At 44.3% G+C, this 16,577-nt stretch overlaps 1 protein-coding gene and 1 pseudogene across 1 annotated transcript; one reads left to right on the top strand and one right to left on the bottom strand.

Annotated features, from left to right (window-relative positions):
- Window positions 1-8,857: 8,857 nt before the first annotated feature.
- Window positions 8,858-10,152, top strand: LOC136453321 (beta-glucuronosyltransferase GlcAT14A-like; annotated as a pseudogene).
- A 637-nt stretch (window positions 10,153-10,789) lies between these two features.
- On the bottom strand, window positions 10,790-13,828 carry LOC136453320 (uncharacterized). Its single transcript, XM_066453890.1, has 4 exons — window positions 13,121-13,828; window positions 12,817-13,012; window positions 11,287-11,418; window positions 10,790-11,199 (listed from the first exon to the last, which is right to left on the bottom strand). Exons 1-4 carry the CDS (start codon window positions 13,432-13,434, stop codon window positions 11,077-11,079), a joined length of 765 nt encoding a protein of 254 aa, XP_066309987.1. The 5' UTR covers window positions 13,435-13,828; the 3' UTR covers window positions 10,790-11,076.
- Between the last annotated feature and the right edge of the window lie 2,749 nt (window positions 13,829-16,577).

Below are 16,577 nucleotides of genomic sequence, written 5' to 3'. Positions count from 1 at the left end.
GTGTGATGTGATGCGTGGTGTGTTGAATCGATCCCTTTGGTGGGGTGCCCTGCTTTCCCTTTTATAGGCCAAGGGGGAGGAGGGATTATAGATGGGAGAAAGAAGAAAAACCAGAGGCAAATGAGGTCCTTTAAAGATGTTGGGTCTTCCTTTTCCTCTGTGCGAGCCCCACTGACATGGCAGGCGGTGCATGCCCGCCATCCTGATAGGGCCGCATTGGGCATCTGTCCACTGATGATGTCATGTCCTAGTATTGTTAGCAAGTTGTCATGTCCCATCCCGCCCTAGCGAGCGGCGTGGCCAACAAGGGTGCTGATCCGTGGCCCTATGGAGAGCAGATGATGTAGTGATCGCACGTCTGTTACTATAGGTGATGTGAGTTTCCTCCTAGACCATAGTGGTTGTCGTGTGCTTCTCTCAAGATCCATGCCCAAGGGCAAATGGCGGCGCCCACAACACTGTAAGACAAATGTCGACGCCTATAACACTGTTTGGACTCTGATATGCCTAGAAGGTCTCAAAGCGCCCTTCTAGTCATATCTTGATGGTACTTTCTGTAGGAGTGCAGGGTATGATCCTTGGTATTGTGGTTGACTTAAGTGCTCTGCCTTATCTACGTGTGTAGTTATGAAGGAGCAGCACGCAGACGTCGGGCGAGGTAGAGCCAGCCCCCATTCGTTGGGCGAGATGGAGCTAGCCCTCAAACGTTAGGCGAGACGGAGCCAGCCCTCGAGGGTCAGGCGAGACGGAGCCTGCCCTTAGACATTGGGTGAGGTGAAGCCAGCCCTCAGACGTCAGGCGAGGCAGAGCCAACTGAAAGCTCTAGTTTGGTTTTGGTGAATTGATGAAACCCTAAGTGTTAACCTAGTTTATCAAGTGATCATGAGATAGGTAGCACACTCCAAGTGATGAAGCAAATGAAGATCATGATATGAAGATGGTGACACCATGGTGATGATCAAGTGCTTGGACTTGGAAAGAAAAAAGAGAAAAATAAAAAGCTCAAGGCAAAGGTATAAATTGTAGGAGCTATTTTGTTTTGGTGATCAAGACACTTAGAGAGTGTGATCATATTTAGGTTTGATAGCCGTACTATTAAGAGGGGTAAAACTCATATCGGAATGCGGTTATCAAAATGCCACTAGATGCTCTAACTCATTACATATGCATTTAGGATCTAGTGGAATGCTAACACCCTTGAAAATATTTGTGAAAATATGCTAACACATGTGCACAAGGTGATACACTTGGTGGTTGGCACATTTGAGCAAGGGTGAAGAAGTTAGAGGTAATAAGAAGTTAGTCTTGCTGGTCACAAGGTGACCGGACGTTGGTCCTAGAGGAATCGGCGCGTCCAGTCAGTTATAACAGCAGAGATGTTGGCGTCGGTCAAACAACTGAACGTTGGGTTGCTCCATGACCAAACACTAGCGGGGTGTGTCCGGTCCTGTTGTTAGGCAGCGCATAGAGGCTACGGTCTCTGACTAGATGATGGTAGGGTCCGGTCATGCTTGACCGGACACGTCCAGTGGGCAAAATGCGTTTCTAGAACCTTATTGGAAACGACCGGACGCTGGTGGCTCAGCGTCCGGTCAGTTATAGCATAGTGTCCGGTCAACTCAAGTGACCGTTGAGATCAGGACACGTGGCTGTCGTCGGGCGACCGGACACCGAGGTCCTACATCCGGTCAACATGACCGGAGCATTCGGTCAGCCCGTGTTGTGCCTAGTGAAGGGGTACAACGGCTCTATTTCGTGGGGGCTTCTATTTAAGCCCCATGGCCGGTTGAAGCTCACACCTTTGGCCATTTTCATTGACATAGCAACCTTATGAGCTTAGCCAAAGCCCTCCTACTCATGTCTATCATAGATTCATCATCTTTATGAGATTGGGAGAGAATCCAAGTGCATTGCTTGAGTGTTTGCATCTAGAGGCACTTGATGTTTGTGTTTCGCTATGGGATTCGCTTGTTACTCTTGGTGGTTGCCGCCACCTAGATGGCTTAGAGCAGCGAGGATCATTGAGTGGAGGGTGGTGATTGTCTCCGACTCCGATCATAGTGATTGTGAGGGGTTCTTGACCTTTCCTCGGTAGAGAGCTAAAAGGTACTCCAGTGGATTACTCGTAGCTTGTGTGATCCTTATCTTGTGTTGGTTGTGCGGCACCCTATTGAGGGTTTGGCGTGTGAAGCCAATTAGCGCGTGAACCTCCAAGTGAGTGAATTGCCATAACGAGGACTAGCTTGCTGATAAGCAAGTGAACCTCGGTAAAAATCATTGTGTTCATCATTGATTCCGAGGTGATTGATCTTCATTGTTATTCATCCTTATGATTGATTGGTTCCTTCATCTACATAGTGGTATAACCTTCTTGATCACTCTCTTTACATTAATGCAAACTAGTTGTCAAGCTCTTTAGTGTAGCTAGTTGTGAGAGCTTGCTTACTTGGTTGGTGTGGCTCTTTAGTTAGCCTTTGAGAGCACACTAACATAGGGTAGTGTCATAGCTATTGTGTGAATAGATACTATCTAAACTAGAATTGTGGTAGGTGGCTTGTATTTTGAGTAGGCTAGCGCAATACTTGCTTCGTCTCATAATTGTCTAACCATTTTATTAAGTGTTGTTGTAGAAATTTTTAATAGGCTATTCACCCCCCTCTAGTCATTAGGACCTTTCAATTGGTATCGGAGCCAAGGTCACCATGATTTGAGGCTTAACAACCTTCGGTGTAAAAATAGCTCAAATCAACAACACCAAGAAGCCACCCCAATTTGATGGCACAAATTATCCTTATTGGAAGTCAAAGATGACCACACATATCAAGTCAATCAATAGAAAGGTGGGGAAGGTGGTAGAAACCAAAATTGAGATTGGTGATCCGGAGAATCCCACCACGGCCGAAGAAGTCCTTCTCCAAAACAATGACATTGCTCTAAGTGCTATTCATGATGCAATTGATGAGAGAACATTTGAGCAAATCAAGAATATTGAGATGGTACATGAGGCTTGGAAGAAGTTGGAAGAATCATTTGAGGGCACTCAAGCCATGAAGGGTGCAAAGGCCTATATTCTCAAGGAGAAGTTTGTAAGTTTCAAGATGAAGGAGGATGAGAGTGTGCCGGAGATGTTTTATAGCCTTCAAGTGCTTGTCAATGATCTAAAAGCACTTGGAGAAGAGGTGAAGGACAAGGACTTCTCCCACAAGTTCTTGAGATGCTTACCCTCAAGATTTGGCACATTGGTCACTATTCTAGTGAGAAGTGGTTTAGACACCATGACACCAAACCAAGTTTTGGGGGATATAATGACCAATGACACATATAGAGATGATGATGAGAAGGAAGAAAAGAAGGAGAAAAAAGATGAGAAGAAGGATGACAAGAAGAAGAGCATGGCATTCAAAGCCACATCATCCAAGGGCAAAGCTAAGCAAGAAACATTGAGTGAAGAAGATGAATCTTGGGATGATGATGATGATAAAAAGATGGCTCTCTTTGTAAAGAAGTTTGGCAAGTTCATGATGAAGAAGGGCTACCGGGCTAGAAGAAAGAAGTCTTCATCAAGAAGGTGCTTCAAGTGTAGAAGCAAAGATCATCTTGTTGCTCAATGCCCATACAATAGCGACAACGATGATGACAACAAGAAGAACAAGAAGAAGGACAAGAAGGAAAAGCAAGAGAAGAAGAACAAGATGGCATTCAAGAAGAAGAAGGGTGGTTCATATGTAGTCACTTGGGATAGTGATGCCTCCTCAAGTGATGATGATGATGATGATAGTAATGATAACAAGACCACCAAGAAGAAGGTTCTTGCAAGCATTGCCATCAATGAGAAGCCTCGAATCCTCATCATGTTTCATGGCTAAGGCCACTAAGGTATAATCTTGTGATGATGAAAGTGATGAAGAACATGATGATGAAAATAAACTTGAAAATAATCATGACATTGATAGTGATAATGATGAACCTACTAAGGATGAACTATTTAACATGCTACAAGATGCTAAAGAACACTTTGACATCAAGAGAAGGGAATGCAAAAGCTTGTGTAAGGAACTAATAGCCCTTAAGCAAACCTTTGATGAGCTAAATGCATCTCATGAGAGGCTAGAGGAAGCCAATGAGAAGCTTGGCAAAGCTCACAAAAAGCTTAAAAAGGCTCATTCCTCTTTGCTTGATGAGCAAAATAAAAGGAAGCATATTGAAACTTGCAATATAGGTTTAACTTATGATATAATTGATGAATCACTATCTATGCCTATCATTATTGCTCCTACTAACCCTTCTTGTAGCACTTCCACTTCTACCTCATCTAGTAGTGACGGTCTTACTTGTGATGCCTCACTAGTGGTTGAGAATAAGAACCTCAAGAAGGAGGTCAATAAGCTCACTCACACCTTGACTAAGGCTTATGGTGGTGAGGACCGCTTGCTTATGTGCTTGGGTAGCCAAAGAGCTTCTCTCTATAAAGAGGGATTAGACTATATTCCTAAGAAAGGCAAGGCGGTCTTTGTTCCTCACAAGACTAGTTTTATGACAAATAATGGTTGGTTTTGCACTAGTTGCAAGCAAGTTGGTTATAAAGAGAATGGATGCAAAAACAAGAGCAAAAATGCTAATGTATCCTTCATAAAGCTTGATTCATGCTATATGCTTACTATGGGTACAAATGGTGTGAAGGCTAAGTTCATTGGTAAACTATGGATGGGCTCAAAGAAGAAAGTCATTTGGGTACCAAAGAGCTTAGTGACTAACCTTCAAGGACCCAAGCAAGTTTGAGTACCTAAAAAGAATTGATCTTCTTTTATAGGTAAATTACAAAGCTAGAGGAAGGTATTTGGTTCTTGATAGTGGGTGCACTCAACACATGACCGGTGATGCAAGAATATTCAACTCAATCAACACCAATGGCAGTGATGGTTATGATAGTATCACATTTGGTGATAATGGCAAAGACAAGGTCAAAGGGCTTGGTAAGATTATAATATCCAATGATATGAGCATATCCAATGTATTGCTAGTAGAGAGCTTGAACTTTAATTTGCTATCCATGGCTCAATTGTGTGATCTTGGATTCAAATGCATATTTGAGGTAGATGATGTAGAGATCATAAGTGTAGATGGCTCTAATTTGATCTTCAAAGGCTTTAGATATGAGAATCTATACTTGGTTAATTTCAATGCTAGTGAAGCTAAATTATCTACATGCTTGTTCACTAAGTCTAGCATGCGTTGGTTATGGCATAGAAGGTTTGGTCATGTTGGAATGAAACAATTGAATAGATTGGTTAAACATGACTTAGTTAAAGGCTTGAAAGATGTTGTGTTTAAAAAGGATAAGCTTTGTAGCTCATGTCAAGCCGGCAAACAAGTTGGAAACACCCATCCTAAGAAAAGCATGATGAGCACTAGCAAAGCATTTGAGTTATTGCACATGGATTTATTTGGGCCAACGCAATACACTAGTATTGGTGGAAACAAATATGGCTTTGTGATAGTGGATGACTACACTAGATACACATGGGTATTCTTTCTAGTGGACAAAAGTGATGTATTTACAATATTCAAATCATTTGTCAAGGGCATTCACAATGAGTTTAAAACAACCATCAAGAGAGTTAGAAGTGATAATGGTAGTGAGTTCAAGAACACTAGAATTGATGAGTTATGTGATGAATTTAGAATTAGACATCAATTCTCGGCCAAGTACACTCCACAGTCAAATGGCCTTATTGAGAGGAAGAATAGAACACTTATTGATATAGCAAGGTCTATGCTTAGTGAGTACAATGTGAGTCAATCCTTTTGGGCCGAAGCTATCAACACGGCTTGCTATTGTAGCAACCGCCTCAATTGTCACCCATTGAAAGAGAAGATACCATATGAGCTCTTGAATGGTAGAAAGCCCAACATTGCATATTTTCGGGTCTTTGGTTGCAAATGTTATATCTTAAAGAAAGACACTAGATTGGGCAAGTTTGATAAGAAATATGATGAAGAATTCCTACTTGGTTATTCCACTACAAGCAAAGCATATAGAGTTTGGAATTTGGATAGTGGTACTCTTGAGGAAGTTCATGATGTTGAATTTGATGAAACCAAGGGTTCACAAGTAGAGAATGAGAACTTAGAAGATGTAAGAGGCATTCAACTTTTAAATGCCATGAAGAACATGGATATTGGTGAATTGAGGCATAAGCAAGTGAATGATGATGAAGATGATCAAGTGCAAGTGCTCTCTAACTTAAATGTGCAAGATGATACAAATCAAGCAAGCACAAGTGGCTCTCATGACAATGAACAAGATCAAGTGGCTAGTATGTCATCTCAACCCAATGATCAAGCAAGTGTAAGCAATCAAGTTCCAATACTCCAACCAACCAATATTGCAAGGGATCATCTATTGGACACTATCATTGGTGATATTTCTAGAGGTGTACAAATAAGATCAAGATTGGTATCATTTTATGAGCATTTCTCATTTGTGTCATCTATTGAACCAAAGAAGATAGATAAAGTAATGAAGGATGTTGATTGGGTGAATGCTATGCATGAAGAATTGAATAACTTCACAAGAAATCAAGTATGTGAATTAGTAGAGAGACCAAAGGGAGACAATGTGATTGGAACCAAATGGGTCTTTAGAAACAAGCAAGATCAAGATGGGATAGTAGTAAGGAACAAAGTAAGATTGGTAGCACAAGGCTATACACAAGTTGAAGGTCTTGACTTTGGAGAAACATATGCCCCGGTTGCTAGATTGGGAGCAATTAGAATCTTGCTAGCCTATGCTTGTGCCCACAACATCAAGCTCTATCAAATGGATGTTAAGAGTGCATTTCTTAATGGTTATATCAATGAAGAAGTATATGTTGAGCAACCTCCTGGTTTTGAAGATGATAAGAAGCCCGACCATGTGTACAAGTTGAAGAAGGCATTGTATGGCTTGAAGCAAGCACCTAGAGCATGGTATGAGAGATTGAGGAACTTCCTACTCTCTAAAGGGTTCACTATGGGTAAGGTTAACACCACTTTTTTTATCAAAAAGATTGGAAAAGATCTATTTGTGTTGCAAATATATGTTGATGATATCATATTTGGGTCAACCAATCAAGATTTTTATAATGAGTTTGGAAAGATGATGGCTAATGAGTTTGAGATGTCCATGATTAGAGAATTGAGTTACTTCCTTGGTCTTTAAATCAAGCAATTGAAGAATGGTACTTTTGTAAGTCAAGGCAAGTATATCAAAGACATGATCAAGAAGTTTGGTATGAGTGATAGCAAAGTCATTAGCACACAAATGGGAACAAATGATAACTTGGATAGTGATGCAAGTGGCAACATGGTGGATTAAAAATTATATCGATCCATGATTGGAAGCCTACTCTATGTGACCGCATTAAGGTCGGATGTCATGTTTAGTGTATGCATGTGTGTAAGATTTCAAGCCTCACCAAGAGAAAGTCATTTAAAGGCTACAAAGAGAATATTGAGGTACTTGAAGCATACACCAAATGTTGGTTTGTGGTATCCAAAAGGAGCAAAGTTTGAGCTAGTTGGTTACTCCGACTCGGATTATGCGGGATGCAAGGTTGAAAGGAAGAGCACCTCGGGCACATGTCAATTGTTGGGAAGATCACTTGTTTCATGGTCATCAAAGAAGCAAAATAGTGTTGCATTATCAACTGCCGAAGCCAAATACATATCCGCCGGTAGTTGTTGTGCACAAGTACTTTGGATGAAGGCCACTTTGAGTGACTTTGGAATCAAGTTCAAGAAAGTGCCATTGCTATGTGACAGTGAGAGTACAATCAAGTTAATGAACAATCCGGTTCAACATGCAAGAACAAAGCACATTGATGTCCGCCACCATTTCATAAGAGATCACCAACCAAAAGGAGACATTTGTATTGAGAGTGTTGGCACCGAAGATCAACTTGCCGATATATTCACCAAGCCATTGGATGAGAAAAGGTTTTGCAAGCTAAGGAATGAGTTGAACATATTGGATTTCTCAAATATGTGTTGATGCACCCCCCCACTTATATGACATGCCTCTCCTTCGAGCAATCTAAGGTAAAAGTTGATTGGCATGACATACATCCTTGCTAAGGACATGTTTAGTGCATCTAGTCACATTTTCAATTTTATTAGGACCTTTCCAGTGGTTCAATTTTATTAGGCTCATTCATAAAAATCAAAAGGTCCGTGGCGCTTGACAGCGAGGGTGCTCCAGAGCTCGGAGGGTACCGAGCGCAAGAGTCCGGCCATCGCCTGTCGGTCGTCGTGGTACTCATCTTCGTCGGCGTCCGCGGCGATGCCATGGTGGACGACGTCCCAGACTCTGAGGGTCTGGAAGTTTACCTCCATGACTAGGGCCCATTTCGGATAGTTGGTCCGGATCAACATCGGCCACGCGACGTTCGCTCAATGATGCGCTCGACGACGCGCGACCCGGCGTCCCGGTTGCGCGAGCGGCGACTGTGAGAGCGGCCACGGCGACGTGGCGATGAGTTTGACGGCTGGACCTTCTTCTCGCCGGAGGCATCACCCGTCAACAGCTTCTTGGATGGTGACTGTGACATGGCGACGTCGGGACCTGGCTCTGGTACCAAATGTCAGAATCCCAAACCGGCGAGAGGGAGCAGATGATGAACACACGCGAACACAGTGGACACACGATGATTTGTTGCTGCATAGCGGTAACGTTTCTGATTGTATTGCCATGCTTAAATAAGCTATTACAAAGAAACTAATCAAGATCTTTAAACACAATCACAATTAGTGATCATACGCCTAAATAGCTACTGGAAAATATAGTAAGCTAATCTAGCACACAAGGATTACAATCAACATGTACCACCCCAGGAACCGGTACCTGCTGCACCTGGACACCGGCGCCGGCGCCTACGAGCGCGCGAGGCTGGCCAGCTACGTCCGGTCGGAGCAGGTGTTCCTCGAGTACGGCAACGTGCACGTCGTCGGCAAGGGGGACGCCCTCGACGGCCGCGGGCCGTGCTGCTGAGGATCGGCGCGGAGTGGGACTGGCTCGTCACGCTGGACGCCGCGGACTACCCGCTCGTGACGCAGGACGGGAGTTCCAGGCTGCCGCATTGTGTGTGCCAATCTCGGTTTTGTTTTTTTCCGTCGCGTCGTGCCGCTGACAGCTGGCCAATGCAGACCTGCTCTACGCCTTCTCCGCCGTGCCGAGGGACCTCACCTTCATCCATCACAGGGCCGATTTTGAAAACCATCACGTGGTTGTTCTCGACCAAAATCTTTTGCAGAGCACGAACGCTGAGATCTCCTTCTCGTCGGGGCACCGGGAGAAGCCCGACGCGTTCGAGCTCTTCAGAGGTAGCTGAGCTCGCTCTGTGTGCCTTTCTCACGCTTGATCATTGTCAGACACTCGTACGTCCGCGGCAACTGACGGTGCATTTGATCGCATCAGGTTCTCCGACTTCTCCCTGGCCGATACTGAGCCGGGCGTTCACGGAGCACTGTGTGGCCGCGCCGGACAACCTGCCCCGGACGCTGCTCATGTACTTCAGCAACACGCTCGAGGCCAAGGAGTTCTACTTCCAGACGGTCATGGCCAACTCGCCACGCTTCAGGAACAGCACTGTCAACCACAGCTTCCGGGTCGACGTGCCGCCGCCGCAGGACGCGGACCAGAAGGCGCGGTACGACGCCCTGGTGAGCAGCGGTGCGGCCTTCGCCGGGCGGTTCGGCGACGACGAGGCGCTGCTGCAGAGGATATACGAGGAGGTGCTGCGGCGCCCGCTGGACGGCATCACGCCGGGCGAGTGGTGCGCCGCAGTGGGTAGCGGCGAGGACGGCGCGGGCGAGTGCTCGGTCGGGGGCAACATCGATGCTGTCAGGCAGGGCGCGGCGGGGAGGAAGCTGGCAAGCTTGATGGCCGGCCTCGTGGGGACCGGACCGTGCGACGGATGCAACAGCTAGGATAGGCGCGCCGGCAGCCGATGGAGGAGAAATCTCATACATTTGGTTGGTTGTGCAAGCCGGCTGGCAGCTTTAGATTAATTCCGGTAATTCTTTGTTTTTCACAACAATTCCATTATTCTTTTTGTGCCGAACGATTCAACGTTTCTGTTGAGTTGTTGTAAATTGTAATATACCTGTGCTCCAAACACAAGAATACATCTTGCGCCGCGATCATCAGCAACATACTAACAACTTTCAGCGGTGTAGCCTAGACTCGGCGTATGCCCTCTTTTGATTATCCTGCCTTTCAGGTTCTGGGTTAATATATAACAATTGACAAGTAGTTTTAGGGCCTATTGGTACACCCTCCTACCAAACAGTTATTTTTAATACAGCTTCTCCCTAGAAGCTATTTTTCAGCTCTATCAAATGCACAGGAACCCTGGTGAAGCTACTAATTTATCCTAGTTTTTCCCTATACTACTATCTTTCCTAAAAACTAAAAAGTTGTTTTACCAAATGTTATGACTCGACGAGGCAAGGTCCCTTCGTTTACAAATCAAATCATCAAATGGCCCTTGGCCTCTTGGCATTGTCAGCACAATCAGTATACAAATCGAATCATCAAATGGCCCTTGGCCTCTTGGCATTGTCAGCACAATCAGGCTGCAAACGCTCTACATATTCTTGAGTCCATTCATTAGCGAATAATAGCTCGTGATACATTATTATTTTCATAACGTAGCGCATAAAGTTGGCCTCTGGATACCATTTTTTTTCCATGACGAGGTGTAACACACTTGCGAACAGAGAGTTTTGAATGCATGGGCTTCAACAAACATAACATCAGAATCTGATCGACTGAATGGCTGGGTAAATAATCGTGAGAAATAGCCATTTCGTTGTTATACATGGGAGATTAATTTAGTGATAGATGAAAAAATAACCTCAGAAATAGCCAATGAATGAAAACTCAAAACTGACTGATTTCCTCAAGACAACCTCTTGCCTGACGGTGCCCTAAATGGCACTACCACCGATTATAAAAGGAAGGATTATGCCTTTGACTACAAGGAATCCCCAGGGATCCACGAAGGGTATATCCTTCAAAATTGAATCATAACAGCTTCATCTTCCTTGTCCATATGTATTTTCAAGCACTGGAACAGCAGGTCCATATATTCTAAAACAACGGTCATTAAGTGAGCTCACTAGTCGTGAAACAACTTCCTTGAAGAACATTGATGCAACCTGAGATGAGAAAGATTCGTACTGTAAGAGACATAACAGCATATTATAAGTTAATAGATGTGCAGTATCACTAAAAGCATGATTTACCTGACGATACAGTGGTGATTGAAACTTAAAATCGACTAAGAAGTAGAGGTCACATGTCCCTAGAACAGGACCAGGCTTAAATTCCCAAACGTTTATCAAATGATCAAAAAGTCCACTTTCAGATGCTGTCGTCTGCATGTAGTCATTACCAGTAAGAAACATAAAACAACATAATGCAATTTTCTCAAGCGTAAACAAAATGACAAATGCAGGATAGAGAAAAAACTGCCACGTCAGTTTCTTTCAAGAAAAAGTGCCACTCTAATATTAACACAGAACCATAATTTGTAAAATAATTGTACTCAGAAGACACTACAAGTACAAGAAATTCATAATCCTAGAGGCCTAGAACAACATTTTCTGTGGCACAATCAGCGCACACAGCAAATTATCATCCAGAAACTGACACTACAGAAGATCTTAATTGAACAAAAAAAGTTTCAACCTAAATTGAAGTTTATTAACAAATACCACAGTTAGTCGCAAAAAAAAACCCACAGTTCATCAAATCAAAGCTATTCAAAAGAAAGCACCCCTCTAGGCAGATGATTGGTAGTCTGATATATATATATGAAGATACTTTCTGTTCAAATAGTATGGTACATGCAGCCTATAAATAAGGCAGAAAATTTCGGTTCAAATAGTATGGTACATGCAGCCTCTAAATAAGGCAGAAAGTTCTGATGTCTCCCTTATTGTGCTAACATGAATACTAAATCTAGATTATAGGCTCATATTAGTCTATGCAAATTTTTAATTGAGTGTGCCTAACAAATGACTAATTTGAGATACCTAACAATTAACAGCTATCGCATAACACAAAATTGGTGCTTATTGCTAGTTCAGCTAAGGTAATATTCTTGAGATGTGACCATCACTTGGCTAAACAAGAGCACAGATCTTTCTCAGTGCCAACAGATAATGAATTATCAATTAACGACATCGCCAAAAGCAAAATTATTGACATTTTTAACAGGAAACTTTAACTTCCACAAAGGACAGTATTCAGGAGCACAAAATGTCCAAATGTATCTAAGAGTTATTTGAATTTAAGAACATTATCAATACAAAACATATTTATAATTTGCACAACTTGCACGTGGGCATGTCTTTTACAGAAACATATAAGGCTCCATAAGAAATTATGCCAAACAAACAAGAAACCAGTCTAGAAGTACACCGACCAGTTAGCAAGGAAGTAGTCAATTTATAGAAACGTGAGAGCTCATGATAGTAACTTTATTCGAATAGTATATCCATTTGCCACTCAACATTACAAACAAACAATTAAATAGTACTAGAGGTTTTGCATATAGATAAATTATGCAGTGGCTTCCCTATAAGCATGGTAAGAAACATAGGGCGCAAATAGGTATCAGGTCAAGTGTCCGGTGTGATTTGTTAAAGAAAAGGTCCTATGTGTGATGAGCCTTGAAAGTAGGCCATTTCCTTATACCAGATGTTACTGTCTTCATTCAATATGAATATGTCATAACCTACATGTTCATTTCACAATCCTCAGTTCCTCACCTTGATATACCTGGGCTTCTCCATCTCCACATGGGAGACATAGCTCTCAACAAGGAACTTGAATCCAATCTCGAGCTCAGCATCAAATGAACCGTTGTCATGCCGCCTAATAATTCTGGAACGCTGGCACCAGGGCACAAAGTCCTCGTAGAGGTCCACTGCCGCGACAACGGCAAACATCTGCTCTGGCGAGTACCTGAGCTCACAAAGCAATCACAACAACACCACAATCACCAACGATTCCCACGTTATTATAAACCAATTTCCAGAACAACCATAAGGCAGCTCTCGATTAACCGCATACCCCATCACGCGCCTCTCCTCGTAGACCTTGGAGAGAACGCCCCCCTCCTCCCCGTCGCCGCACCCGAGGAAACACCTGGTCTGCGTGCGCGCCATCCGCCCCGCGCCAATCACGCCGGTCTGCGGATATGCCCACCGGCTGCCGCGCTCGAGCACGCGCCCGCCGCCGCCGAGCGCGGCCAGCGTGCTCGAACACCTGGCATTGGCGACCAGCTCCCCCGGGCCGGTGGAGCACTCGCCCTCCCCGCAGCACCTCCGCAGGACGGAAGACGCCAGCCCCCTCCTCCGCAGCACCGACCTCGCGCACGGCAGCATCGCGGAGGCTCCTCAGGGCGCGATCCGGCCGGCGGCGGCGGGAGAGGGGAACCCTAGATTCGGGCCGCGGCTAGGGGCGGTGCTGGCGTCGCCGGTGAAGGACCGCGGCTAGGGGCGGTGCTGGCGTCGCCGGAGAAGGCCCTGGAGCCTGGAGGGAGGGCCGGAGTGTGAGGAGGGATTGGAGAGGCGTGAGGAACTGGAGCTCTTGGTTTGCGGGGGGAGGCCGGATTTGGGGGCCGGGGGATGGACGGTACGGAACGCCGAGCCGCGAGGCGAGGGGAAGGCGTGGTGGGCTGCTGGCTTCGGTTGGTCCCTGGTGCCTACTAGGAACGAAGGATTTTGACGAGTCCCGCCGTCGCCGCTGGCTCGCCGTCCAGGCTGTGCGCGGTGCGCCTGTGCCGCTGCGCTACGCGGCTACGCGTGGTGTTATCGCCGGATTGGTTACGCACTTGCGCGGTGCACGAGGATCATGCCCGTGCCCATGAGCCCATCACCCGCTGCGTTTCTGGCCGAACTGACCAAGCGACACGTCTGGTTGCCGAATTTGACCTTTACTCGAGAGTCCAGAGTCTATATAAACCGACCATGAGATTTTTTTTTATTTCTTTCTTTCTATAAGCTATGTGATTGCAGGTTTCCTATTTTATCTACCCTAATAATTTACCAACTTTTTCTTTTTCTATGGGATGTTTGGCACGGCTCCTCTCAAGAGGCTCCTCCGGAGGGGCCGGAGCCGTTTCGAATGATCCAGAATTTTGTGGCTCCTCCGAAACGGCTCTGGTTTCTATGCTTTTTATCGAAAAATGGCTCCTTCAGTAAAATGTTTGGCAGGGCGCCTCTGCAGGAGCCAGAGCCAGAGCCGTGGAGGAGCCCGGTCAAACAAACCCTATATCCACATAAAAAAGGGCCCCTCCCTCCATCTACCTCAAAAAGTATATACGCAGAAAAATCACGCATTACAAACAAACGGTCCCGATTCTATTCTAAGCCTTCTCTCCTTATACTCACTCAAATTGAATGGCCAAGACATTGTGTATCGTCCTCCTCATCCTCCCCGCGCCCAACACAACACAAGCCAGACGTGATTGACGTGCGAGACTCCCGCTCCTTGTTGCTCGCCGTCGCTCCCTCGCTCCCTACCACGATCCCACGCCCCGTCACTCCCTGCCACCATCGCCACGCACTGGAGATCAACACGTCCGGTAGCAATACCGGACACGTCCGGTGTGACCAGCCAGTTAGGTGTCGGGACATCGAAACTCCTTGATTGTCGAAACTCCCGATGAACCATGTTAGAGAAACACCAGTGACCCTACCATACCAGACCGGACAGGTCCAGTATGCTCGGTCATAGAACAAAGTTAGTTTCTCTCTCCTCTCTTTCACTCAAACCTCACATAGGTTGGCTTGAGTACTTTGAATAATCATCTATCAACATGATGCATCCCTCTTAATAGTACGGCATTCCTATTAACTCAAAATCAAATGTATAACAAATTTAAACCTTTTGAGTTGATCTCTTTCAACCGAAGCCGTGTCTTTCAATCTTCATCAAGTGAGGGTGCCAACATGTCGATATTGATCTTTTTACTTGAGCATAGCCATCTTGAGCACGTGACTTGATTCCATTCATCAAATATGAATAATCTCAAATGTATCAAGTCACTTCCATCAAACACTCCAATAGTGATTTGATCCTCCACATCAACATGATCATCATAGCTTGATTAGTACCTCAACTAAATGCACGTACTTTCTTCTTCACCCTAGCTAGGTTCTTCGGCCGCCAAGCCATCGCTTGCCCTTCACCCTTGCTTAGTACCTCGAAGCTTTTTCTTGCTATGTTCACCATCTCAAGCCATCAAGTCACATCTTGTGTTGAATCATTCATTTATTTGTATTGTTATCTTTTTTATTTCAATTTAGCAAGCTTCAAATATGAGATCATTTCATATGCAATCCCTCATGTCTCATTAATTAATTCTTATCGAGCTTGCTTTCACATAGTACATGGAAATCCCATAATAAATAAGTCTTTACATGAATTCTATTTGCGTTGTTGTCTTGTGCTTGAACTAGATTGTTTATATAACAACACATCATTTTGGCTTTCATTAAGTACCTATGAGATAACCTATTACCTGTCCACACTTAGCAAACGGGTTAGACCTTTAATCACGTTGTCATTCAATCATCCAAAACCAACTAAAAGGCTAGATGCACTTTCAATCTCTTCTTTTTTGGTGATTGATGACAACTTGATTAAAGCTTACAAAACGATATAAACTTTTAAGCTTTTGGGTTCAATGATTTATGAGAGACCCCCCCTTAATATGTGCTTATAACTAGAATTCACAAAATGACCTCAAATGTCAATTACACATACTAAAACATATAGGAGACTTCCCCTAAATCATTGCATCCGTGGGGTGCAAAGGTGTGTAACAAAGTAAAACCATGATGCATATGACAAGATATATCACGCAAGATTAAATATAAAAGCATCACATCAAATATTTTTATTCTAGCATGCATGGTCCTTATGAAAAATAAATACAACACATGTATGTCACACATAGCACTCATCACACATTTTCTCAAGTCCACAAGCCACTAATATAAATAAAGATCACGTCTCAAGAGATACATAGATAAAGCATAAATATAAGTTTCATCTCTCACATGATACAATCTATCTCAAACTCAAGATACATTGATAAAGCTTAAAAACTACAGCTATAGTACATATCTCTAGGTACAAAGATAAGCAAATGAAACAATATCCTGAAGCTTTAATCAGTCTCTCTCTCCCTTTGTCATCCATCACCACAAAGGTCCAACAATGACATACTAAGCACAAAGGGGCTACAAGCTATCTCTGAAAGCTGTGATTACTCATCACCATCTTCATCTCCATCTCTGCCTTCCCCTTCATCATCTAAGCGTGGAGCACCAGGTGGGCGAGAACCACCCTCACCAGACGGGTCATATCTACTAGACCAGTAGTAGTTGAAGCCACCTGTGAGGTCACCCCACTAGTCTAAAGCATACTCGTCTGCAGCACTGGGACGTAGCTGAGAGTGAGTAGGCACATGAGCCTATAGTGGTAAAGTGTTAGGGTGCTTTGGTGTCTGCTGCTACTA

This window comes from Miscanthus floridulus, chromosome 5, assembly GCF_019320115.1.
Source record: "Miscanthus floridulus cultivar M001 chromosome 5, ASM1932011v1, whole genome shotgun sequence".
NCBI lineage: Eukaryota > Viridiplantae > Streptophyta > Magnoliopsida > Poales > Poaceae > Miscanthus > Miscanthus floridulus.
The sequence above is the reverse complement of the archived record's forward strand: the minus strand, read 5'-3'. Positions and strand labels throughout refer to the sequence as shown.

Coding starts and splice junctions, on each gene's coding strand:
- LOC136453320 (XM_066453890.1), bottom strand. CDS start 13,434: ATGCTGCCGTGCGCGAGGTCGGTGCTGCGGAGGAGGGGGCTGGCGTCT. Junction 13,013..13,120: donor GAGGAGAGGCGCGTGATGGG/GTATGCGGTTAA, acceptor TTGTGAGCTCAG/GTACTCGCCAGAGCAGATGT. Junction 11,419..12,816: donor AGAAGCCCAGGTATATCAAG/GTGAGGAACTGA, acceptor GACTACATGCAG/ACGACAGCATCTGAAAGTGG.